The following is a 26,176-nucleotide window of genomic DNA, read 5'->3' on the forward strand; positions in this document are numbered from 1 at the left end:
AATTTCGTGTACATTTTGTCATCATCGTCCTTGGTTCACCTTCCTTAATGTTGCTGTTGTCCCCGTTTTCCCGCCAAATCAATCATTTAGTCAAGATCACAAGCATGGGTGACGTTGGCGCCCTCTTGCTTATCATCCATGAAGGTTGAAGTTGAAAAAAGTAACAAGAAGCCTGTACATAAATGTAGAAATATACACCATACTCAAAAGCAATAGTAAAAAAAAAAAAGTTCCTATTTGTGTATTTTTATTGGTAACTCTTAAACGAGAATTAATAACAGCAAGACAAATCTGAATTTTCTATCGTTTTAATATTTCACATTAAACTGCTCCTAACATTACAAGTGACACAAACATGAACACAAATTCTATTTAAAAAATAAAACACTCAGTGTGGTCATTTCTACCTACAAAAGCTGTATCAATTATAAATTACTTTATACAGTATTATAAAAAAGGAGTACAAATCATATTTGGCAAATTGTTGCCAGTTAAGTTTTGTTGTTTTCAGAATTCCATTGTGATTCCCAATAAGAGGACTGTGTGAAAGCACAGGTACAGGTACTGTACATACAAACAATGCTTTTGTCAATGAGGGCGAAAAAAGGGGCAAGAGTGCAGTAAAAGGGAGAGAGGCGGGTGACACAGTGGGACGCTTCTAGCGAATCATTCATCCGAAAAGCAACACTGTGAGTGTCTGCATCATGCATAGAGTCTTGCGTAAGCGACGGAGAAGAGCTGAGTGGATTCTTTATTCCGGCCTCTGTAAGTGGCGAGCGGTGACAACAGCTGGGCGGAGCACAAAATGAATGTGATTCGCACTACGGAGCATGTTTTTGTTTGTGCTAAATTTTTTGCCGAGTCACACTCACAATCAAGCTACGGTGAATGAAGTATGCTAAAGCTAGTAGCTCTTACGTTGTCCATTCTTGTAAACCGACCATTTTCTACACCTCCCATTCTGCTCAGGGTCATGGGTGACCTGGAGTCTATCCCAGCTGAGGCTGGGTAGACCCGGGTCAATCACAGGGCACATAGACAATACGACCATTACAGTATGGACAAATTAAAGTTAGACTAATACAGGTTATCTTATAATCAAACTAGCATACCGGTACATGTTTTGGGAATTTGAGAGGAACCCTGAGTACTCAGAGAAAACCCAACACAGAAAGGCCCAAGAACCTCTTGATTGTAAAACCCTCATACAAAAACAAGTGAACCACCGTTGAGGATGTCAAAAAGCCAAAGAGCTGAGGTCTTGTGAGGTACGCCAAAGTCTCTCCTGACTCTCTCCTTAGTATGATACTCAGAGGTGGCAAATCCAGGTCCAGAAAGTAAAACCCCTGCCACAGTTTGGATTTAGCCCCTGGTGCTAGCTAGCTAGCTAGCTAGCTAGCTAACTAGCACAAACTGTGGCAGGGATTTTTACTTTCTGTTTTTTTGCCACCTCTGATCGGTACTCAACAATGTCTGCTAGTTTTCTAGTCTGTTTCACAATTCCTCTGGACCATAGCTCAAGTCTCCCGAGGCCATGTTCTATTCTTAACGCTTGCATGATCTGCTATTCTCAACTTCCTATCCTCTCCCATCTGCGCCGTATCCTCCTATCAACCCCATTGCATGTGCACTGCCGGCATTCTAAAAGAGTTGAAACAACTGACAGATAAACGACTTTGAAGAAAGGTAGTCCAAAACCGTACGGCAAATTTAATTGCTAAGATCGATCATGAGATGCTCGTAAATCTGAGACTTCCCCTTAAAGCTGGACGCAATCAGGAACTCTCGCCCATCGACTGATACCAGAGAAAAGCCTCGCGGCGCCTGGATGCTCAGCTCCTGGGACGGGACGAACTGGCCCCTCTTGGTGTCCCACTGGTAGACCTGCGTCAGAGAATAATCACTACCCAGGATGGCGTACTGCCAGTTGCCAATGGAGACGGGCTGGAAAACCATAGATCCGCGGGAGGGAAACGTCTGGATCTCCTTGAACATGGCACCGTCCCAACGCATCACCTTGGAGTCCCCGATAAATCTCGTCAAGCATATGTACAGCTCACCTTTGGAAAAGGACAATGGTTCAAAAGTTTGGGTAATTACTTGAGACTTGAGTCTGTTTTGGTCTTGTTGGAGTAGCTCTAAATTCTAAACTAATTATATTGGAGTCAAGGTAACAAAGTCGTATGCCCTAAATCAGGGTTCACCAATTGCGGTCTTCGAGGTCCGTAGTTCTGCAGGTTTTAGATTTTTCCGCCTACCAACACACCTGTTACTAAAGATCGTTATCAGGCATGCTGATGAGCTGATTATATGAATCAGGTGGCCTTAAACGTCTAAAACCTGCAGGACTCCGGACCCCGATTGGTGAATCCTGCTCTAAATTGCAAAAGTCAAGCGGAAGTACGTACCTTTGACCCGGAAGTGTTGGACGGATAAGACGTCCTCCATCTCTGGTAAGTCAGTCCTGCGGTCAAACTTCTTCTGGCCCCTGTTCCACTGATAAACCACCGGCCTCTGGGAGCTGCTGGACAAGATCAAGTGGGGTTTGTTGGAGATCTCCAAGTATTCCACGTCTGTATCTCGGTACCACGGATGGAGGGACTGGTGAGAGTAGAATCCGTTGCCGTTCCATTTGTATATGGTTGTGGAGCCGGCCTACAAGAAGTCAAATGTTTGAAGTTATCCAAGAAATGATGGGACGTGAGAGAATGAGATAGGCCAAGACACGCAACCTTTGAGCTGTCCGCAATGACAAAGAATGACTCCCCGTCGATCACGAAGGTCTCAATGTCGTTGGGTTTGCGGATTTTCAGGATGTCGATGTCCTGGATCTTGATGAATTTGTTGGCGGAAATGTCCCGCTTGTAAATATGGGAGCCGCCAAACAGCTGCGCCACGATGACAAAAAGGTGGTTGCGGATCACCATGGGCTTGCAGACCACAGTGGAAGTGCCTGCAAATGTCGCAGAACCGTTACGGCCTCACTGTTAGACACTGCTTTGCGGTATGTGGAGCTCACACCACGACTTACTTTCAATGGTGTCAAAGCTTCTGAAGGTCATCTCAACATGATCCCATTCCAGGAAGCTGCATGTCCCGGCAAATGGTTGCGCAAAGACAACATACTGATCTTTACCAAAGTTGAAGGCCTCTACGGAAATGGACTCAAACTTCAGCGACTGATAGGCGGCAAGTTCTGCAAAGGACAACATCACAACCACTCATTTCCTCCTCCTTTTCACTCATTTACTGCCAGTCCAGTAAAATGGGATATTTGACGTCTTTAGCCGTCAATGGCAGTGAATGATAGATTTTAGCATCCATATATAGTAGGGCCCCGACCGATTAATCGGTCGGCAACTATAATCGGCCGATTATTTTTGTCTTAAAACCTTATCGAAGAAAACCGCCGAAGTTTCAGATGCTGTGAAAGTACCCTGAATGTACCATTTTGCTTACGTAGCATTAGCAAGTGTGTAGCGTATGTTATTTTGTTGTCCCTAAACGTCCTTTAAGCTGTTTAATGATACCGCAGTTGGAGTAAACTGTAAAACTAAACACTCGATGTTAAGAATGACATCACTGTATATTTAAATACAAAACATGCTTCGTTTTTAAAACATCGCTAGCCTAGCGCTAGTGCTAAGAGTGAAGGGAGGATCCCATTCAAATGCTAACAGGAACTTAGCATCGACTTCTGGAGTGTTTTTCCTTCAAATAACGAATATCCACGCGCAAATCTTATAACACGCAAATAACACAAGATAAAACTATATAAAAGAATGATGAATAATAAGAATGGTTTTATTATTAGCACATAAATCTATACAACAACCTTGTATACTTCATGAAATTTGTTGATAAGGTCATACTTTGGACTTGTCATTCAAAGCAGAGAAAGTTTGTGCTTAAGTGACACCCATTGAAAAGATATTGGGGAGGGGGTCATTTTATGCATTATATATATTTTTAAATAATCGGTAATCAGTATTTTTAAGTCGGGCCCTAATATACAGTAGGTAAATGTAATGTGTCTTTTGATACCGGACGTGATGCAGTCAAAGGAGTGCGGCAGCAGGTCATTGATCTTCTTGCCCTGGTGGATGGGCGGCCCGCTGCAGTAGATCTGGTCCAGTGTGGCGTTGGTGTGGTGCATCCACTCTACCAGCCACTTGAGTTTGCAATCGCATGACAGGTTGTTGCCTCTCAGATCCCTTCACGGAGTCACATATAAGTGATTAACAGTTAAATACAGGACCCGGGCACGTGCTACGGCTGAGTAAATGAACTCCTCAACCGCAAAATGCAGTCTCCCAATCCATTATTGTCATAATGACATGTCACATTGTGACTCCTGCGCCTTTAAGAGCCATCACAAATGACAAAACATTGAATACTCACACTTTAGTCAAAGCATCCATCCCCTTGAACACATCCTTAGGCAGCGTCTCAAGGTTGTTGTAAGCCAGACTCCTTCAGGAGAAAGCAGAAACGTGTACAATTGGGACTGAGGAGACATTTGGTCTGAGCCCCAAAGCGGAACGAGAGGCGCATTAAAACAAAAAAAAAGTCATCTTATTTCACGAGCGCTGCATTATTTATTTGGGACTTGGTGTTCCGAGTGGAGAATTTTTGCATGGCTGCACTCTCTAAACACATGATGACAGCAGAAGGGGGCAAGCTTTAGACAGCTTGGCCAATTTAATAATGCATTCATCATATGTAAATCAGATGATTTCTGTTCATTTTTGCTGCAGTTACCAAAATAGCCTCTGACATAATAACTCCAAAAGTCGTGCTAGATTTCTTGTGTTTTTAGGGAATTGGTTCTTCTTAAACCATTAATAAAGCTGGTTGCCTGGCAACCTTTGAGTAGTCTTCTAGGAAGTCACTGCTGGGGCCAACATTGCTCAGTGTAACATCACGTCCTGTTTAGACTGTGGACATCATAAAAATGTCAAATATCAAGAAAAGTTTTTTTTTTTTTTTTTTAATAGTGCAACACAGATTTCGTCTACACAGACCCACATTTTACTCTAAAATGAGACAATTTGGTCACACTCTAAACAGAGTAAAATTTACACTTGGAAGAGAGTAAAGTATTCAAAGTAAATTTTACTCAAATTATTTTGTGTACGAGATAATGTTTTTGGTCTCCTTTCGGATAGTAGCAAACCGTAGGAGTGGCATAGCTGCCATAAATTCATTTAAAAAGAAGATTAAAAATTAGGGGCGACAGGCGATTAACATTTTTAATTGTAATTAATTGCATAACTCACAATTAATCACACATTTTATATCTGTCTAAATTTACAAATTCTAGGTGTTCATATTCTTGTTAACAAAAGTGGAAAAAAATGTTATACTAATAGAAATAGTTTAAATGAATTTTGGACGTTTATAGCCGTCAATGGCAGTCAATGAATTTAAAATAAATAAATAAGAGAAAACATTATTAAAAATTTGGGGCGTCAGGCGATTAAAATTTGTAATCATAATTAATCGCATGACTTCACTAGTTAACTCACAATTAATCACAAATTGTATATCTGTTCTAAAAGTACAATAAAAAAAATTGAGGTTTTCATACTCTTTTTGACAAAAGTGGAAAAAAATGTTAAACTAATCGAAATAGTTGAAATTAATTTTTGACGTTTATAGCCGTCAATGGTAGTGAATGAGTTTAAAAAAAAAAAACTAATAAAATGTACTTGCAAAATTTTCTTCGAAAATGTAATTATAATTTCTAAGTGCAAATGTTTTGTCATGGGATAGGCCAATTCTCATGTACACAGTAAAAATACATTGAGTAAAATGTACTAATATTTTACTCTCTTCCAAATGTAAATTTTACTCTGTTTAGAGTGGGACCAAATAGTCTCTTTTTAGAGTAAAATGTACTCTGCAAAATTTACTGTGTACTTCTCTAACATCTCCACTGTTACCCTTGATGCAGATTTTTTTTTCATCGTTTCACATGCTGATCTGCTGATATCAAGTCAATAATCTGCACTGCACTGTGTAAATCCTCTTGGAATGACTTGTGAGAAAACCTCAGAAAAAGATTATAGGTCACCTGGTTGAAAGTTACAGCACGGTTATTTTTAGTCTCAACCTGCAGGTCACACGCATGCTACGCTATCTTTGCACAAGCAAGCACGCAGTTGAGGAAACTGATATGCAATAGTGACTGATATGCAATAGTGTCAAAATGTAAACTGACTGTCATGTATTAGATTTAATGGCTTTTCCTGATTTGGGTTGACTGTTTGTTTTTTATCTGAATCAAATAAACAAACTAGCCTTGCGCAAGAAAAATTGAGAGGAAAGTCACTTATGTAATGTATTTGACTGTTTTTGTAAATAAACTTTTTTTTAAGCTACAATATGGTGGTGCAACGGTTAATCCTGAGCGATTAGCAATTCATTATTTGGTGTATTGATAAACAATACTCACACATGAATCAACGATTTGAGGCCTCGAAATGCAAAGGGGGAGATTGATGCAATCTGGTTATTTTCAATGAATCTGTAAAAAAAAAAGAGAGAAAAAAAAGTTAATATGTGATTATTTTACAATACAAAAACATGATATTAAAAAAGAAAAGAAAAGAAATGCCTACAGATATTCGAGATGCGGCAGACCGACGAATGCGTCATCATCAATAAGGTCAAAGGAATTGGCCGTGAACAATCTGTGAAGACAAAACAAACAGAAAAGGGATTCGAGCCAATGACTCATTTGGTTGAGCGAGAGAAAAACAGTGACGTTATCATTCGGCTTGCGTATTGGGGAATGCAAGCAATAAAGTGGCACGGCGCTCCCACGTGTTTCTCATTATTTATGAATGATCTCAAACTTCACACATGTTTCTGTGGAACACGATTTTAAGTAAACAGCATGCGTGCACATTAACATTCAGTTTTGATTGACACTCTTTTGCACTATGTGTAATACGTGCAGATTGAGATGGATTTCTAATATTTGGCCAAACTTATTTAGATGAATAACAACCATGATAGTGATAGAAATAAACTCATTGTCAAAATAGTTAATCTCTAACGGTATCAAAGCTCAGCACGATCATCTTAAGTTGGCAGAAAGTAGCTCAAGGTCAGAGTTAACGGCAGAGACCGTCTATTAAGGGTAAGGGCATTTATTATTCATAGAAATGCATTTTTTATATAGCTCTATAAAATAATATCAGAACATAAATGGGTGTTGAGGTAAATGTTTATCATTTATTATTACTGAGTACAAATGCATAGAGTGAATCTCAACTTTATTTATAGAGCACTCTAAACAACTGCATTGATAAATGGGCTCAGCCGCAGAAAGCTTTCTATAGGGGTACGATGTTTATTTGTACGAATGCATTCAATATTGTTATGCAAAAGTTGAAATAGGTGGACGTTTTCCTAAATATTAGCGCTTTCAATTTGCCAGAGTATCGGGTCTCTATTAGGAGTAAGCTGTTTATTATTTGTACAAACACATTCTTGATTGATGGAAACACAACTGTAAAATCGCAACCAACAATTGGAGTAAGGCATTTATTTTTTTATTTTGTTCAAAATAATATTAAATACTCAATTAAAGCATAGCATGGTCGATATACTCAACTGCACACAATAGCAGCCACCAATTTGGGGGTAAGGCATGTATTGTATTCCTTGGTACAAATGTGTTTTTTATAGTACTACATGCATACCATGGATAGATGGATGATACTGTTGATAGATAGACACATAGAGCCAGGTGCCTATTTGGGGTATGGTGTTCATTTTGTAAAGAAGCATTTTTATATATCAGGTGTCTATTTGGGGTAAGGTTTTTATTTTTGTGGACATGCATTTTCATAATATCAAATCAGGTGTCTATTTGGGGTAAGGCATTGATTACTGTAAGAATGCATTTTGTAATATCAAATGTATGGTGTTTATTATTCATAAACCATATTTAAAATAAGAAGACAGGTCGACTCACAGGAGTTGCAGGGCAGGTGTATGCACAAAGCTTCCTCCTGTGATTTCATTGAACCCAGACTTGACAAAAGACCTGAACACAAGCAGAATATTTGGGGGGGAAAAAAAACATTTCACAAGCGTCAAGCACGTGAAGCAAACAAAACAAAAGCAGCCACTTACAACGAGAGCACGTCTGAGGGGAAAGTGTGAGGCACGGATCGGACGTTCTCACACAGGGCATTATCCTTGGTGCAAGTACATCCGGCGGGGCATCGGGGCTGCTTCACTCTCCGTCCGGTTGCGAGAAGCGAGCAGGCGGCGACCACCCAAAGCACCAGCGTCCAGCCTCTCACTCCTCCGCGCGGGGATGCCATTCTCCCTTGTCCCGATTGAGACTTGCAACCATGCAACTTCTCGCTAGAATCTGCCAAATTGTTTTCTTCCCTTTTTTTTTGCAATGAGCGTTGTTTTTGTGCAAAGCTTCAGATCCGAGGCACCCGTCCAGCGTGCAGGATTCCAAATGGGCACAGAAAACAGGACCCAGATTGATGTCACCCTGCTAAATAGCATCCCCCCTCTCTCTCTCTCTCTCTATTGCTTTCTCTCCTGCCTCCCTCCTCAAAATGTTGTCTGCTTCTTATTAGTCTGCTGCATACAAAGAAGTTGGACCCCATGAGAGGAGAGCAAAGACAAGGATGAAGGGGGAGAAGGGGGGGCTCCAAACAAATGCGCATGTTTTGTCTCTCTTATCAGCCGCTCCAGCTTTTATTGTCATTATTTATGCGCGCCTCTAAGCTGTACACGCTATTTAGGAGGCTACTATTCATTCACGAGGCTAAGCAAATGCACCTGCCTCATTGAAATGATGACCCCCTTTTCTTGCATGCTTTGCTATGGTAATAAGATACATTAAATATTAATTTAGCGCACGAGACATTTTAATAAGCAGCCCCCCTCCAATTTGTATTTTTTAAAAAAATATATATAAGGGCATTGTTGTCTAGAGAGGCACAACATAATCCCAGATTTCTTTTCCTTCTTTTCTTTAAGGAGACATATAAAATATTCCATTATTGATAACATCTTTCAACAGTATCAATCACTGCCTGTTGTGTACATGTCTCACATTGGCCCCTTTGTTTCTGTGTGGGTGGGAAAAAAATGGCACAAAACACAAGACTTCTTTCTTCACCACCTTTAAAAACGGATGACTTGAAACTTTTCACACATAATAGCCTCTTTATATTCCAACCCAGAATTTAACGCTTTTGTGCACTGACTCCTCAAATTAAATCCCCCGTTCATTTCCTGTTTGACTTAAAATTAGCAGCCGCGTTTAATGTTTACAATTAATATAATTACATACAACGAGGCATGGCGAAGGTGAATAGTTACCTTAATAAAAGCTAAATAACTCAATATACCAAGCAAAATGCCATCTAAATGAGGTCGCTAGTCAACATAAAAGGAAACAAAGTTAACTAAATGTACACTGAATATTATATCTAAGGCAAATTAAACAGCATTAGTAATGGTTACACGAGTATTTTTTAAAATTTCGGTCACAATGCTGTGATTTTCAAATCAGTCCTACTTATCCGGGACAACCGCGACGTCATCAGAGTGCGCGCTCACTCGTGACGTCGATATTCAACGACGCCAATTTGTAAACAGTCTCGAGCAGCGTTTTCAATGCGAATGTGTGAACTATGGATAATCTCGTCAAAGTATGTATTTAAAAAAAAAATCATTTTGGGATGTTTAGTGCAATAATGTCGTTAGTTTGATTAAGAATCGACTTTACATTTACGGTAGGCGATGGTCGCTACGGTAGTCAAATCGTACATTCCTTGCTAAATCACCGAGTTTATATGTACATGTATAAATAGTTATACTTTAAGGCTATTTCTTTTCAAGTCAACATTGCGTTTGGCTTTTAAAAATTATTCGAATTGTTATCATTCCGCTTTGATAGGCTGATCATGTTGCATTTCCCCCCCACTCGACTGCAGTATGTCGTACAGCAAATCACTACATGCATGTCCCTTTACAGCATAATGAATGTTGATTGACCAACACAAACGTGCTTGTGTATCGAAAGGTGCACGGTGGTGGTGCCAACTACGACTCAGATTTCAGCGACGACGAGAGACAAGGAGAGACCTCGGAGAGCAGACTTAAAAGGTAAAACATGTGAGGCTTTAACACTGAATATTCTGCACTGTTACCATCAGTAAAATTGAGCCCTTTGGGGTAATATGGATGAAATAAAGGAAACTAAAGTTTGTATTCTTTTTAATGGTAGGAAACATGAAGAGGAAATTTTACAGAAGCCATTCCAGAAAGATCGAAACTCTAAGGTGGCCCACCGCACTTTTCATGCCACTGAAGTGGACAGGTATGCAGCAGTCAATCCCATCTGAATATAATGTAAATATGTTTAAGGTTTTAAATGGTATTTCTACTTTTTTTTTTTTTTTTACAGAGAGGAAGCCAGGAATAGAAGAGCCCACTTGATATCACTGACTGCTGTATCCTCTTTGTTTACTTGACCCATAATTTCCAACATAATACATTTTTAATAGTGTCCTTAAGCAGCTGTCTACAGTTTGAGCGCCATAAGAAGTTTGTCGGCGACTATATACTTTACTATGGAGGACATATGGCTGACTTCAAACGTTCTGTGTATGTATTTAGTGTTAGGCTTAAGACAGGTTAGCTCTTCATCATCCTCATCTTTTACATTTTCTTCCCCTCAGCACAAATGACAAAACAGACTCGGATGTTCTACGCGAGAATCATCGCTTCCTCTGGAGGGACGAAGACGAAGAGGACATGACGTGGTAACGCCTCGAAGTCAACCTTTCGTGTATTAGATTCATCTGCATTTTCTCTGGACATTCAACTTACCTCTGGTATGTTTGTGTCCAAGGGAGAAAGAATTGGCGAAGAAGTATTACGACAAGTTGTTTAAGGAGTACTGCATAGCTGATCTCAGTCGATATAAGGAAAACAAGGTGGGCTTCATGGATAAAAGTATGAGTTGACTCAGACAAATTTCTTTATTTTCAGTTCAGCTACAAGGTAGCAATAATTATCTACTGTACTGGATTAAAAAAATAAATATGTTTAAGCCATTATAACATTAAGTACAGTTCCGTTCCGTCTTCAATTCCGCTTATCCGGGGTCGGGTCGCGGGGGCAGCAGCTTTAGCAGGGAAGCCCAGACTTCCCTCTCCCTAGCCACTTCAGCCAGCTCCTCCGATGGGATCCCAAGGCGTTCCCAGGCCAGCCGTGAGACGTAGTCTCTCCAGCGTGTCCTGGGTCGTCCCCGGGGCCTCCTGCCGGTAGGACATGCCCGGAACACCTCCCCAGGGAGGCGCCCAGGAGGCATCCGAACCAGATGCCCCAGCCACCTCAACTGGTTCCTCTTAAGTACAGTTTAAACATTAAATTCAGTTGTTTTTTTATGCCACACGAGTGTACACAAACCACAGCGACAATCTCTCATATATTTTCTTAAATACGTTTGTATTTTTTAAGATTAGAAAATGTATTTGTACAAATAAAGGATAACTCAACATGACATTGCTGCAATTACGTAAATAATAAATACATACTATCAAGGTAAAAATAAATTGAGAGTGAATGGGGAAAACACGTGACAAACTCACAATAAATCACAGTTGTTAAAGTTTCACACAAAAGCCTTCCAATGCACGGAATTACAAGTCATTCTTTATTCATAATCAATGACACAAGTTGCAAATTGGAATAGAAAGTGAAAGTCAAGGTTGATTGATTATATTCCCTTCTCGCCGCTCATAACATCGTCATCTGATTAAATGTTGTATTTTGCCAACCGGGGGCTGGGCGACAAGACTCACACTTGAACATTAATACTTTATATGACGTTCCGGGCGCCTGCGTCCTTGCCACGTATCGGGTCGTATTCCCCGCTGAGGACGGGCTCGGCGGAGCGTGAGCCGAGGAAAGAAGCCATTAAATTTTGGGTCGGATCCATTGAACATGACAAAAACGAAATGGCGTTTTATTTTCGCACGAGCCTTGGCGCAAGTCTGCACTCGACAAAATGCCCTTCCAGTTATCTCCGCTCTAACGTCGACGGAGCCGCCGCTACATTGGAAGCAACCCATGAAGTGTGCTCATTGGGATTCTTTTTCATTTCTCCTTCAATAGTTTGGATTCCGCTGGCGGACGGAGAGTGAGGTTGTCTCTGGCAAAGGTAGGCAAACTGCACTTTTTGACTTTTCAAGTTGAAATAGTATCACTATTAATAGGCTGTGCCATTAACGTTGATGGAGTTAGATGAGAATAGCGATTCTCAAAATGGTGCACGCCTGGTATAATAATTACACTTTTACAAAGTTTGTTTGCGTGTGATTGTTTTTCTACAAAATAGAAAAAATAAAGACAAATATTTCCTCAGGAAACAGGCCGCTATGTAGTTATGGTATCCTTTGCAGGGCCGTTTTAGCTAAATAAAGATTTTACTTTATTAGCTTATTATTTTTTTCCAAAACATTAGTAAAGTAAAGTACATGCATTTATTAAATTTTTTGATAAACAGAGGCACACTGAGGTTCCTTCCACACAGAACATTTTAGATATGGGATGGCATGAGATGGGAAAACAAAAAAATATTTGGAACCAGGGTTATTATAGTTTTTCCATTATAGTTAGTTTTAATTTTTAATTTTTTTTTAAAGTTAATTTTAATTAGCTTTCAAAGCGGCTCTGTTAGTTTTTGTTATTTCACAAATACTTATTTTAGTTTAGCTTTAGTTTTTGTTTAAAAAATATTTGTATTACTTGTGTGTAATATTTAATAAATACCATGGTAAAAAATAAATAAAAGCAACACCCTTCTTACCTAGCGTTACGTTTTGGCTGAATTAAATGAAAAAGCAGGTGAGGCGAGCCACTGGAGCCAAAAGTCTAACAAAATTGTCGCCTAAGAGCGACGTCATCTAAAGGTGCTTTTCTATTGGCTGCTGATAGATGACATCACTTCTCTGTGACACACTGTCAAACGTCCTTATTCCTGTTAATATTGAAATAAATATACTTAAATCACATTTAAAATCAACCCCAAAGGCTTATGTATTGAATTAATTACCAAAGACGAAAACAAAGGACACATTGTATTGAACTAAAAAAAAAAGTTTAGTATAACTGCTTGTGGAAGCCCACAGTTTAAGAACGACTGCAGTTTATAATACAATTTTAGCTAAGTTAACACCAAAACAATTTAACTAATACAAAAATACCCTTAGAAAATATATGGATGGATAATAAGTTCTAGATCAAACACATAAGGGCCACAGTGACAATGAAGTTTCCAAGTGTCGCCACTAGATGGTGACAGAGACAAGCCGGTGGACAGCAATCAGCATCTCCTTGCACAATTCCCTCCTGAGCCCGAGACGTGTCACTGTACTTTGGCCTCCATCTTGACAAAATGGCACCGCAAAGCCTTTCAGATCTCTGACCTTTTCTTGTAAGGCTTTTCATATAATAGACCTTTTCCTCTTTCACCCTCAACCTTTAACAACGCGGGTCTCCCCAGTTCATCTGCTGCCTTCAGCGTTTGCTTTTCCACAAAACCATCGTTTGAGAAAATTGGACAACACCTCCTCCTCTCGCCCGCACGCACGCAAATTTACCTGTGACTCGCAGACTTTCTCATTTGCATACTGTTGACATCAACGCAGCCTCGGCAAACACACGCACGCGCGGCGTGTCTGAGATAGCTGACTAAGCCAATATATTGTTCCAGATTAAGTCTGTGTAATCCCGGTCGGTCACATTTCAACCACCAGCGGCAAAACTCGACAGGAAGCGGGATTAAACCCAACCTGAGCGGTCATGTCTTCCCTGCGCTGATTCCACGAGGAGCGCTTTCATAAGCGCCAACACCCTGCAGCTAATTCAATACTAATCAAATTATAAGCGCCGCGCAGGGTTTGCAAGTTAAAAGGTGGAGGTGGTTGCCTTTGAGCTCAGCTAATACGCAGTATGATGATTCATTGATTAGTCACCACGGTAGAGAAAAGTTGCACTCACTCTTACTTTTTCGGCTCACTTGGCGGGGCTTAGCGAGAGCGCTGACCTTTTTTCGTCAGGGTCGTAGCATGATTATGAGACGATGAGGAGTCACAGCATCGTGCACGACGTTATCCTCACCTTGCTTATGTTCTTATGGTTTTGTCCATTTCAGGAGGAAAATAAACACCTGTCAAACACGCATCCTTGAGCTTCTTCAACACGCCGTATTATTCACTCATTCGTGGCTCATAAAAAGCTAAATTTGATAAAGCACTCAAAAGTTGAAACCTAGGATATGCCTTTTTTGAGGCCGAAAAAAAATTCTGATTACCAATTAATCTGCCGATTTATTAAAAAAATATATATTTAATGCATAAATTTACCCCCCTCCCCACCACCAATTCCTTTTCAATTGGTGTCACGCACAAACTTTCGCTTTTAAGATGCTCTGCTTTGAATGTCCATAGTATGACCTTATCAACAAATTTCATGAAGTTTACAAGGTTATTGTATAGCTTTATGTGTCAATAATAAAACCATTCTTACTTGTTTACAACTGCTGTCAAGCATTAACCTTTTACATATTTTATCTTGTGTTCTTTTCACAAGTCTTCAGACTTACTGGGCTGACCTGGGACCTCGGGGGTTGTATGTCAGGAGGAAATGTGTGATAAGACAATAATGAAAATAAAAATCGTTAGACGTTTGCATCCTTGAATTTTGAGAAAAGAAAGTCTTTGAATCCTTGAAATAGCAACTTTAAATATAACTCCAAAGGACAATGACAAAATAAAACAAGAAAGTGAAATAAGAATAGAATTATAATTAATCATTTTTCACACTCATTCCCATAGCATTTGTGCGTGAATATTCGTTATTCGAAGGAAAAACACTCCCGAAGTCGATGCTAACTTCCGGTTAGCATTTGAATGTGATCCTCCCTTCACTCTTAGCATTAGCGCTAGGCTAGCGATGTTTTAAAAACAAAGCATGTTTTGTTTTTAAATATACAGTGATGTAATTCTTATCTTCGTGTGTTTAGTTTTACTGTTAACTCCAACTGCGGTGTCATTTAATAGCTTAAAGGACGCTTGGGGGGGGGTAACAGAATAACATACGCTACACACTTGCTAGCTGCTCATGCTACGCAAGCAAAATGGTGCATTTAGGGTACTTTCACAGCATTGGAAACTTTGGTTTTCTTCGTTTTTAACGTTTTAAGGGGAAAATGATCGTCCATTTGGCCGATTGTTTTGAAACGGCTGAAAAACGACCATGGTACAATATATGTACTTGTAGTCATGAGGACTCAAACAAGGTCAGTTTCTATATGGTGCCCTGAGCTCTGCTTTACATTATGTAGCGCTCTCATTAGTACACATCAGTGACCAGTATTATCCACGTAAGGTTGGAAGCGTTTCAAAAGTCTTGACTTCTAATACGCCGAGACACATCCCATATGTGAACTTGGAAAAAACAACAAGTCCTCCAGCAGTCGTGTGATGTGAAGGAATGCAGAAAAACAAAGTGTACTCTTATGAAAGTGAATTTGCCTTTCGGCGTCTTGTCAGTAGGAAGTCAAAGGTAGCTGAGGCGGTTTTATTTTAGTGTACGGAAGAAAAATGGGGGGGTAAAAAAAGGAATTGGATGTATCTATCTCGCAGCACACACTCTATTTAAATAGAAATAGTTAATTTTAGGAAATGCTTTAGCCAATTTATCCCGAGGAAAGTGTTTAAAAAATAAATTCTCTAACCTGAATGTTTCGTTAGATGAGCTTTTAGCCTTTTCCTTTCTCCGGGAAAATGAAATGCACTGTGTGCCAAGAATACAACTTGAATAATTTAAATGACAACATGCCGGCGTGTTTCCATAATTGACATTGGAGGGCAAAAAAAAAAAAGAAGAAAAGAACAGCATTTCAAGCGATGTTGGACACGAGGCGATTACGCAGGATGTGTTTTGACAGAAAAGGACTTTCGCTGCTCGGGTTTCTCGTTGGCGTGGAACAGCTGGAAGTGCTTGTTGTTGCGCTCGTTGTCTGAAAATATCAGTAAACAGCGGCGTGATGGCTGCGCAAGTCGCCCGTTTCCAGCGCTGCTTCAAATGCTTCACCGTGGACCAATGTAGAGGAGATATAATAAGTCTACACACCCCTTTTGGAATTCAATTTTTTTTACGCGATATGAAGGAAGACCAACGTTGGCCATAATTGTGTCACGTTTTACTGGCCAAAGAGCGACGTTCCATTCCTAAAAAACTGGCACGAATACAAAATGCTTCATCTTACCACATTGCCATCTTAAGATCGGCTGAGCACCTGGTTAGTGCCCTAGCCAAATCCGAAATCTACGCCTCAGGCCCACGGAGAATCTCCACATTCACTGCTTTTGATCACAGCGCTACGCTGGACCTTGACTTCTAATCCTGAAGATGTGCTCATTATGGGGCAAAAAAAAAAAAAAAAAAGTGCACGGACCAAACCCGTATGCTCATTTTAAAAACGGGCCTAGAGTGTTTCGTCTCAGAAAAATGAAACTGTTCTTTAATCTAACCGCAGACCGGATCTAAAATATGCGCTGAAGAGGAAATCCTGCTGGGCTCGATTGTGCCAGAATAAATCAGCTCCGGAAAGGAACCAGCGTGCATTCTTAGGTGAAGAACTGCTCTCCAAGCGTTCAATAATGGCAAGCAATTCTTCAATACAACACAATAGAATTTTTTCGCCTCCGTTTTTGGTACCTCCTTCTTAAAAGTGAATATCACATCTTTTCTTGACAAAAAAATAAATTGCTTAAAATCTAAAGTAATGGAAAATGGCCATTTTGTGATGGCGCCATTGATGGCAAAGAGGAGTGACTCCACTGCAGTTACATGCGCAATCTTGAGGTTGAAACTGGTTAGCAAACTTTGACTTAGCTTTATTAGAACGCCTCCACAGATTCATCCGCCCTGACGGTAATCGTCCTCCGGTGTTTGTTGATTGCAGTTGCGTCAAACGCCCTTTGCACCACCACTCCGTCAGCCGTTCTCTGCGGAGCAAATAAATGTTACGACACACAGCCCGAGTGTTGCATCTCTGCTCGGCAGCTTGCTCGGACTTCTTGTCCAAGGCAAAATAAACGCACGCAAAAAAAAAAGGCAGCTTCTCTCGTTTGCAAGTTTCTGCAAAGATTGCCAGTGCGGTGGTTGACAATCCAAAAGACTGGGCCTGTTTGTTTAAAACGACTCGTGAGATGTACATTGTAGAGATGCGCGCTTTTATTTTTGCCGGATTGTCTCCTTATGAGGTTGCCTGGCAACCAGTAAAAGAAGACCCCCCCCCCCCCCTCGGAAACAGGGGCACAGACCAAACGAGATATAAAATGCTCATTAGCAAGCGAGGGAGGTTTCTGGCAGGCGCGTTTTATTGGATTCATTGTCGTCAGACCAAAGGCTACACCGGCGACACAAAAGCCAATCGCCGTTACTCTTGTTTTTAATACGCCAGCTGTCGCCAGGCTCGCGTAATGAACGGGATGCTTGGAGAGATGATTGAAGGTGTCATTTTGCTCTTTGCTTCACATTTGGGGGGGGGGGGGGCAAAATTAGCCACTGGCCTACGAATTTAGCTGCAGTTTACCGTCAAATGTCATTGCCAAGACTTCGCAGCCATCAGCTAAATGAAGCCTTTTAGTATTTGTTGTTTCAAAGTACGGGAGAAATTTATGTTGCTGGAACGTTATGATGTTAGCTCTTTTTTTTTTTTATATATATAGAAGGTGAATTTTTAGTACAAGTCTACCCGTAACATCACATTCATTAAAAATGGTATTTACAGTTTGCCCCATATACATCACAAAAAGGTGAAATAGGAGTTCCACAGGGCTCACGTCTTTGGCCCCATGTATTTTTAGGTGAGATATACAGTATCATCGAAAGTACACGACAGTTATAATTAGAATGTCACTCAGAGCACAGAACTCCGCAAAGGCTGAATTATTGACGAGAGGGAGTACAGTCTGTGGAGAGGAATTAGTGATGGACAAATGAAGCTTCATGAAGCACTTGTGATGTTTTTTTGACTCTTCTATATGCATAGGCATTCTTGGGTTAAAGATGCAGTGGAAATGTAATCAGTTTCCTTTATATTTAAACTAATCTAGAGGAGTAAAAAAAAATGTCACAAGTGCTTCGTGAAGCTTCATTTTCCTCATCACTAGGGCTCATTAACAACTATATATACACACACCAATAGTAACCTGGTGACCTCGGGGCTTTTCCACGCTCTAAAATGGCCAATCTCTTCGGCCTTTTCTCCATGATGTGCATGCACTCATGGCCTGCAACCAGGCTCTCTAAAGTGAACATGCCAGTGGACTTTCCGAAGGGAAGAATGTTTTGTTTTAGGCCATTAAAATCAGGATACTGGAAGGGTGAGAAACAGTTTAACAATATATTTCCACATCTGAGTACTCCCCAGTTGATGTTTTCACCAATTATCTTCAAACATGTCATCTGTAATGTATTTAGAACCACAACTCTGAATTCACTTTACACAGAAACTCTGAAGGCTGACATTGAAAAATAATATACAGAAAAATCCATATAAAATTACTACGCATAAAAGTGTTAATTCACTGTCTCCTTTTGGCGTCTGCATGTTTCTATTCTACAAATGTCAACGTTTATATTCAATGCCACCACACAATGGCCGCATTCTGGCTCCACACAGCTTGAGAATAAAAGAGAACTGTGAATTTTAGACCCATTTTTGAAGGTGCCTTTACATTTGAATTCAGGCTACCAAGTGTAGCACAATGTGGAGTTTTTCAATAACATGACACAAACCGCGTGCCTTAAAACTTAGCTGCTCCTTCATCTGACTCTTTGTTTGACATCTCATTCTAAAGTCCTCCAGACATGTGATAACGAGCTTCTCCCTCCTTCGTTAACGACCTCCGCGCTTGTCAATCACTGAAACGCGAAAGAGCATCCACGCCCGGCGCTCGCTCGCTCGGGGTCACAACCTCACCACGTCACCCGGGCGATTGCTAATCACGCGGCCATCTGCCTCTCTGTGCGTCCTCCTTGATCCGCAGCCGCCGAGTGGCAGGAATTAGGAGCCATTGACGTAAGCGGGACAGGAGTTTCCTCACTTAACGGGTTTACTCAGCCACGTCAGTGCCAACACTTTTACCCCCTGAAGTACGCGGGGGTCACTCCCACTGTGAGGAGTCATGACAACATGATCCCTGAGGCCTGCTACTGATGAGCGAAAATGTGTCGTCATGTGGTCCAACATTCATTTAAAATCAGTGGTTCTCAAATTTCTGCAAAAATAGTTAGCTTATAGGGCTGTGCAATTAATTGAAATTCAATTACAATTTCAATTATTACACTCCACAACTACAAAATTGGCATAAAATTAAAATATTTTTAATACTAATTTTGAGTTGTTTAAATGTATATATTTGAACTTTAAAACTTTTTACTTTAAAATAACTAATTTAATAAAAATCTTGTTTGGTCACAAAAACGTATTTTTATGGTGTATTTTTATTTTTATGCTAGAGCACACAAAAGGCTTTGATGCAGATCTGACTTGAAGAGGTCGCAGGTGGCAGCGGAGTATAAGAGATCAGCCAGGGCCATCTTGCAACTAGCTCTTTTTGTCAGTGTTTTCACCATGAATGTGAATATTGATGAAACTTAGCTTAGCTAATTGCTGCAAAACGGAAACAGATACATATTCTTTTTTTCCCTGATGAAAGAAGAGACTCTAATCTTTCTTTTGGTAGGTTCCATGTCTTTATAGCAATGGAACACAGTATTCTGTGGGCAACACTCTGGAGCGAATGGGGTTGCTTCAGCGAAAAAAGTCAATGTACTTTATGTGGTAATGACAATTAAATTGGCCACTGGGGGCAGTATAATGATGATGACAAACAAAGAAGACGGTCACAACTGCTCAGTAAGCGGCAGCAAAATGAATCGTTTTTTTTGCAGAGAATACCGATTGTATGTCTGAGTGTTGTTATATTGTCTGTCAAATATATCAGTCATGGATTTTGCGCTGAAAAATATACATGAAAAATCAGTTTGCTATATTTTTAAGTACAGTAATTGTTACTAGTGCATCTCTCCAATAAAAGACAACTTAATACGATAAATGTGGTGTGATACAATTCAAGGACGGTTTGATATGTCACGGCTCAATTCGAGAATGTACTGTATAATGTAATGAGTTTCTTATTGTCATTTTACATATATATGAATCAACTTGTCCGTTATTTAAATGTCGCATTTCTATCAAATCTGAATTTCTAGTTTTATCATTGGATTGTGGAACTATAAGACAAATGCAATTTAGTGGCATCACAATAAAGCTTCAGAGCCTGCAGCTCGCCCCCCCCCCCCCCTCTCCTCACCCCACCCACTGCTGCTGACATCATAGCTTTTAAATCCAATCGGGCATGTGAGGAGAAAGTCTGTCCCGTGGCTCAAAGCCATCATCGGTGTCCGCCGCCCTCCTGCTGTCCCAGGGTCAGGAGCATCGTTAGCCCTCGTGCCAACTTGGGACCTGTGTGACGCACTCGCACCCGCTGTTGCAATCTGGAGGAACCCCGAGCTGATCAGTGCCGCCTTAAAATGGTCTAAGGATAACGGGAGGGCCGGGCGGCGGCTGGAGGGAGGCCTGAGGGGATGATGATGATGATGATGAGGCGAGGAGAAGAAAGGGCAATGAGTGCGCGTTCAGTGGGGAGGGAGGGGGGTTCTTGGATGGAGATGGATGGAGGCAGTCATGGAGAGCTGCAGGCAATGGACGTTGCTAGAAAAACTGCACAGCTCCATTTCTCAGCTAACCCTTGTGAGGGGGGCGGATACACAAAATTGAGAATGTATGGGTGTTAGCTTTGTGTAAGCGTCTTTTTAATATTAAAATGAGGATTAGGAATCGACTTTTTGAATAAACTACTAAAATAAATTCTCCATAGGTAAAAAATTTTTTTTTAATTTATTTACTTATTTTTTTAAATTTGTATTTATTATTATTTGAATTATCTATTCTAATCTTTATTTGTTTTAATTCCCCATAAATTAAAGGTGATGCTTACTTGTGATGGTGGGTGCGTTTGAAAGAACATTCCGGTAAAAGTTCTGGTAAACAAAAAGATGATCAAACAAGAGAAGTGGGTGAAGAACTGAGCCCTGTGGAACTCCTATGTAATATGCTACATACTTGTACAAACATTTATTTAGGTTGTCCTACTTATTTATTAACTACAATTAATAATGAGTAATTTTCTATTTTCCTTCATAAGCATTCAGCTATTAGCATTTAGCTTTCAGCATTCCCACGCAATTTCTGCAGAAATGGCACTTTGTCTAGTTTCAACAGTTATTTTAAATTGCCTTTAAATGTTATACTGTAAGTTATAAAGTTTTAAGTAGGCCACTCGCATCTAGGTGAAGTTGGTAAGAAGGTACCGGTAGTCATTGCCTTTTGTTTATTTCTTAAAAAAGTTAAATAGGAGTTCCACAGGGCTTAATCCTTTGCCCGCTTCTTTTCTAGTTGAGTTTGATTCAATTTTCTTTATTTTGCTGATGTAATACTAAATGCAAAACAAACAAAAAAACATTGACTATTTCAGTGATGTGTTTTTATCTTCTAGGTCAGTTCCAGTGTGGGAACAAACGCTGCGAGAAGCAGGAAGGCCTGAAAAGCTGGGAGGTGAATTTTGCCTACTTGGAACAGGGCGAGAAGAGGAATGCATTGGTCAAACTGCGTAAGTTCAATAGATCTATAGCATTATTAATAGAAAAAAACAAATGGTGTAAATGTGTGTCTGTGTCTGTATATGAGAGTGTGGGTTGCAGTCTCCTAGTTTTTTTTTTCTTTCTCCAAGCGCCAGCTCATAATAATCCTCCTTCAGGTATCATACCGCAGAAAATCCTGTTAGAATAATTACAGTAATTGGAGAACCCACCAGTTCCAGACACTACAGTCACGGACCAAATGACACGCTTTCTGTCTTAACAAGCTCATCTGTCAATATTGGCCTAAACCAAATTATTTTGTCAACGATAATAATGAAAGAAAAACAACAACATAGCATGAATTTGATGTAGTGTACTCAATTTAGGATTGGGAATTATTATTATTATTATTTTTTGACACTTTCTAATAAAAATGCTTCCCCCCCCCCCACTTGTAATATTATATTAGACTTTATCTCAGAATATCACTTTATTTTAACTATCATCTACATCAAACATTTCTCATAAAAATACAAAAATGTCAACATAATTCTTATAAGTGTATGACTTCAGATTTTTTTTTAAGAAAAGGTTTTTCTTTATTTTTATTTTTTACAATTTTATTCTTGTAATATTACAGCTTTTTTATTATATTATAGCTTCATTTTCATAGTTTTAGTAATTTTTGTTTTGGAGAATTGGAGACATATAAAAAGATCATAAAAAATGTGTATTTTTAGTACAAGTGTGCCCATAACATCAATTTGAAATTAAAACTAAAAGGCATCTTTTTAAACGTTTTAATAAATGGTGGGTTCATATTTTAGCACCTATAAACTTAAAATGTGAAATAGGAGTTCTGCAGGGCTCATTTCTTTGCCCACTTGTTTGTCTTTTTGTCTTCCAGGACTTTGCCCAGAATGTTCTTTCAAACTCAACTATCACCACAAGTAAGCATCGCTTTTAAGACTTTCTCCATTATTCTACAAGTGACATTTCCATTCACGTATGTGGGCCATATTTTCCTCATTCTAGGCAGAAAGAGGTGAAAGCCAAGAAGCCGTTTCGTGAAGTACCCGAAGAGAACCAGGAGCCATCCCGAAAGAAGAAGAAAAAGACCAAAAAGAGATCACCACACTCCAAGAAGCACAAACACCGGAGACACAGGGGTAACGTCTCTCAACAACAACAAAAAACTCCACATTTTGCACTTTTCATTTTGTCTCCTACTCCAAAGCGACTCCCCTGCTGATTGAGACGAACTCCTGTCTCCTCACAGATCGATCCGCCTCCTCCAGCAGCTCGGAGGAGTCGCAGGGCAAAGGTAAACACACTCCCGAGCACATCCACGCAGGCATTTGTCATCTTCGTAGACAGACGGTGTATGATACACTCCGCTCGTGGGCCTCCGGGCGCACTCCTCCAAAATGTTTGGAGTGAAAACACCCTGCAAACAACCCCTTCTGGAAAACACCAGCCATTAGCCCGCGGGCATAGCTGCTTTTTCTCAGCTGTCTCGCTCTTCTTTCATATCTTTGTATACTCCTGTTTCCAAGATTGTGTTTTTTTTTTGGGGTGGCCTCCCCTCAAATAGATTCCTTCTCTCAATGATTTGCAAGGTATGTCATGTATGAAAGGCACAAATTTCAGTCGACTAACCAACGGAGAAACGTTTGTAGCCCCACTTATACCACAATTTGTGCAAATAATCGACTAATATTTCCTCAAATTGTGGATTCCACTGTAATAGATGCCCAGCCTCGATTAATTGCGGGATGCGCTGTTCATTGAAGTTTTCAAATAGACCAAAAAAGGGAAAGTGGCATTTCTGATCAACTCTTAAGCAATTTATTTTTTCTTCCTTCAGCCATATATATATATATATTTTTTTAAATGCGGCCTTCAATCAAATGATGCCTTGCCTTAAATAATTGTGAGGTGCAAATAGTCAATGTTTTTTAGTCAACTAATAAAAGGGAGGGTGGCATTTCTAGTCCTTACGTTTGTACAATTTTTTATATTTTTTTGTATTTCTTTTTTTTCAAAAAGTGGCCTCCACTCAAATAGATGCCCTGCCTTAAATAATTGCGAGATGCAAATGCTGGTTAAAGTTTTTAGTCGATTAAAGGGAGAATGGCATTTGTAGTCATCACGCGTTTGTACAATTTTTTGGGGGGCCATATTTCTTTGAAAAGTGGCCTCCACTCAAGTAGATGCCCTGTGTTAATTAAAGGCAAGATGTGTTGCTCATGGAAGCAAACGTTTTCTGTAAAACAATCAAAAGACAGAAATGTGTCTAATGTCACACTTACACAAGCATTTATACAAATATTTACTATTATTTCATGTGATAGTGACAATCTAATAGATGCCCTACCTCAATTAATTGCGGTATGATAATAAAGGGAAAGCCGCATTTCTGGTCAACCCTTAAACATTTTTATAAAGTCAAATTTTCTCTGGGCCGTATTTCTTCAAAAAATGGCCTTCACTTGACTACGGTTTCCTCAAATAGGGGGTCTCCACCCTTTTCAGTCGCCCAATCAAGGGAGAGCAGCGTTTCTACTCGTCCAGCCTTCCACCAGCATTTTGACAAAGAAATCACCTCCTCTCAAATAGATGCCTTATTTCCAATTAACGCTTACATTTGCAGACTCTGAAGCCGTGGACGAGCCAGAGTGTCAGTCCGAATCGAACCACTGGCGAGGACCCGCCCCGGCAGTGGAGGAAAAGTCAAGGTGAGGCATTGCTGTCCACGTTAAAGCGACCCCTGCTAAGCCACTGTAATGCAATAATCACACAAGGTGTAGCGTACATAACGTGCACGGGACCACCCTCGATGACGGAAAAGTTAATACCTTCTTGACCTTCTTTTGACTCACTGCTCCTCTGTCTGGAGGTGACTGATTTTTAAATTGTTTTGATTCGTTTTTGTCTTGTATTAACCGTTTGTGGTCGTATTTAAGTAAAGCACTTGGCGTGTCCTCGAAGTGAAAAGTGGCTTTTAAAGAAATTGAACTTGCATATATTTTAATGTTATTCTGTTCTCCTCAGGGAGGAAGAGTTTGATGACTACTTTGAAGACTTGTTCCTCTAAACGCCGACGCCGAGATTCGAGTATTTGTGTGTTTTTGAGTGCTGCAGAAATAAACATATTTCAACGTCACCTGTTTTCAGTCTCGTCACTGCTATCGTTCTACATTAAAGCGACTGTGAAATCTGGAGTGTGTGTATATATATATATATATATATATATATATATATATATATATATATATATATATATATATATATATAAACTTTTTTTTTTTATGGTATTCGCTGTTTGTCCCCTAAAATTACCTTAAAATATTGGAGTTCCACAGGGGTCAATTCTTTGCCCACTTTTCTTGTTGCAGTTTTTCATCCAGTATGTTAAATTTGGAACTATGCTAGTGGATTATCAAAGTCTAAAATGTAATTAAGTTGGTACTTGAGGAAATGATGGATGAATCTTAATGGATTTGTGCTAATTTTATTAATATTAACTCATTCTGTGCCACAAGTTTACTTGTCAATTACATTTTGTCAACGGGGATGGATACATGCACAAAGCAGACAGGTCGTATATCATAGATCACAATGAAGCGGCAGGAGTGCTTTTTCCTCTATCATGCTGGCAGATAGGGAGAATGTTCCAGATCTGCAGCCAGTGAATATTTTGCAATGACAGGCAACTCTCCTATTAGTGTTATCTTGTCATGAACGGTTCTGATTGGTCAATCGCCGTAGTCAGGACCTGACACGTTTATTGGCACAAAGTTTGTACTTGTCATTCCCGCGCGATTCACGGAATAATAACGAGTTGTCAGTCACGGCAAAATAACGACTATGATAACTAATACAATCAAGCTAAATCAACATGACTGATTGAGTAATTGACTCACCTGATATGAAGTAATTGTTTCAGACGCCATAATCAAGCGTCCCAGTCCCAACTTCTCCCTCTTTTATGGCTGCTGTCCATTAGCTACACCTTGGTTCCTTTTATGTTAGCCTGTAGAATGTTCATCCCTTCTTTTGCCTCCTTTTGTTGCGGCAACCTGGTGCACAATGGCTGCCTGACATTGTGAACCGGCGGCGTTCATATTTACTCAAACTAGCTTCGTGTTTCCCATCGCGCCAAACTGACGTTTTTTACGTTTGGCGCAGTGCTTTGTGGGATGCGTGACGTAATCGACTGGCGCTGTTGTCAAAATGGCTGGCAGTGAATGAGCTAACTATAATTAGCATATTAGCTCCTTAGGTAATTCTAAACGTGCAATTTGACATTTTTTTCCCCCTCATTATTTTTAAAATATTATGACTTGAACAACTTAATTTTTTTGAGTTTGTTTATTGATCAATCAAACAAAAAATA

General features: G+C 39.9%; 2 protein-coding genes across 2 annotated transcripts; one reads left to right on the top strand and one right to left on the bottom strand.

Moving 5' to 3' along the window:
- Window positions 1-292: 292 nt before the first annotated feature.
- Window positions 293-8,636, bottom strand: lgi1b (leucine-rich, glioma inactivated 1b). Its single transcript, XM_086065028.1, has 10 exons — window positions 8,149-8,636; window positions 7,988-8,059; window positions 6,624-6,695; window positions 6,458-6,529; window positions 4,402-4,473; window positions 4,045-4,214; window positions 3,032-3,196; window positions 2,733-2,953; window positions 2,409-2,655; window positions 293-2,060 (listed from the first exon to the last, which is right to left on the bottom strand). The coding sequence occupies exons 1-10, from the start codon at window positions 8,340-8,342 to the stop codon at window positions 1,711-1,713; spliced, it is 1,635 nt and encodes a 544-aa protein (XP_085921154.1). The 5' UTR covers window positions 8,343-8,636; the 3' UTR covers window positions 293-1,710.
- Window positions 8,637-9,586: 950 nt separating this feature from the next.
- fra10ac1 (FRA10A associated CGG repeat 1) lies at window positions 9,587-24,943 on the top strand. The gene is made up of 14 exons (XM_086064918.1): window positions 9,587-9,695; window positions 10,070-10,152; window positions 10,274-10,366; window positions 10,454-10,499; window positions 10,577-10,653; window positions 10,728-10,811; window positions 10,901-10,985; window positions 12,169-12,214; window positions 21,693-21,806; window positions 22,685-22,727; window positions 22,813-22,946; window positions 23,057-23,101; window positions 24,431-24,515; window positions 24,832-24,943. Exons 1-14 carry the CDS (start codon window positions 9,678-9,680, stop codon window positions 24,872-24,874), a joined length of 996 nt encoding a protein of 331 aa, XP_085921044.1. The 5' UTR covers window positions 9,587-9,677; the 3' UTR covers window positions 24,875-24,943.
- The last annotated feature ends 1,233 nt before the right edge of the window (window positions 24,944-26,176 follow it).

This window comes from Leptonotus elevatus, chromosome 20 (genome assembly GCF_054856555.1).
Source record: "Leptonotus elevatus isolate MCC_2025b chromosome 20, RoL_Lele_1.0, whole genome shotgun sequence".
In the NCBI taxonomy this organism is placed as follows: Eukaryota; Metazoa; Chordata; class Actinopteri; order Syngnathiformes; family Syngnathidae; genus Leptonotus; species Leptonotus elevatus.

Coding starts and splice junctions, on each gene's coding strand:
- lgi1b (XM_086065028.1), bottom strand. CDS start 8,342: ATGGCATCCCCGCGCGGAGGAGTGAGAGGCTGGACGCTGGTGCTTTGG. Junction 8,060..8,148: donor CCCTCAGACGTGCTCTCGTT/GTAAGTGGCTGC, acceptor GCTTGTGTTCAG/GTCTTTTGTCAAGTCTGGGT. Junction 6,696..7,987: donor ACACCTGCCCTGCAACTCCT/GTGAGTCGACCT, acceptor TTGTCTTCACAG/ATTGTTCACGGCCAATTCCT.
- fra10ac1 (XM_086064918.1), top strand. Junction 10,812..10,900: donor GACGAAGAGGACATGACGTG/GTAACGCCTCGA, acceptor TTTGTGTCCAAG/GGAGAAAGAATTGGCGAAGA. Junction 21,807..22,684: donor GAATGCATTGGTCAAACTGC/GTAAGTTCAATA, acceptor TTTGTCTTCCAG/GACTTTGCCCAGAATGTTCT.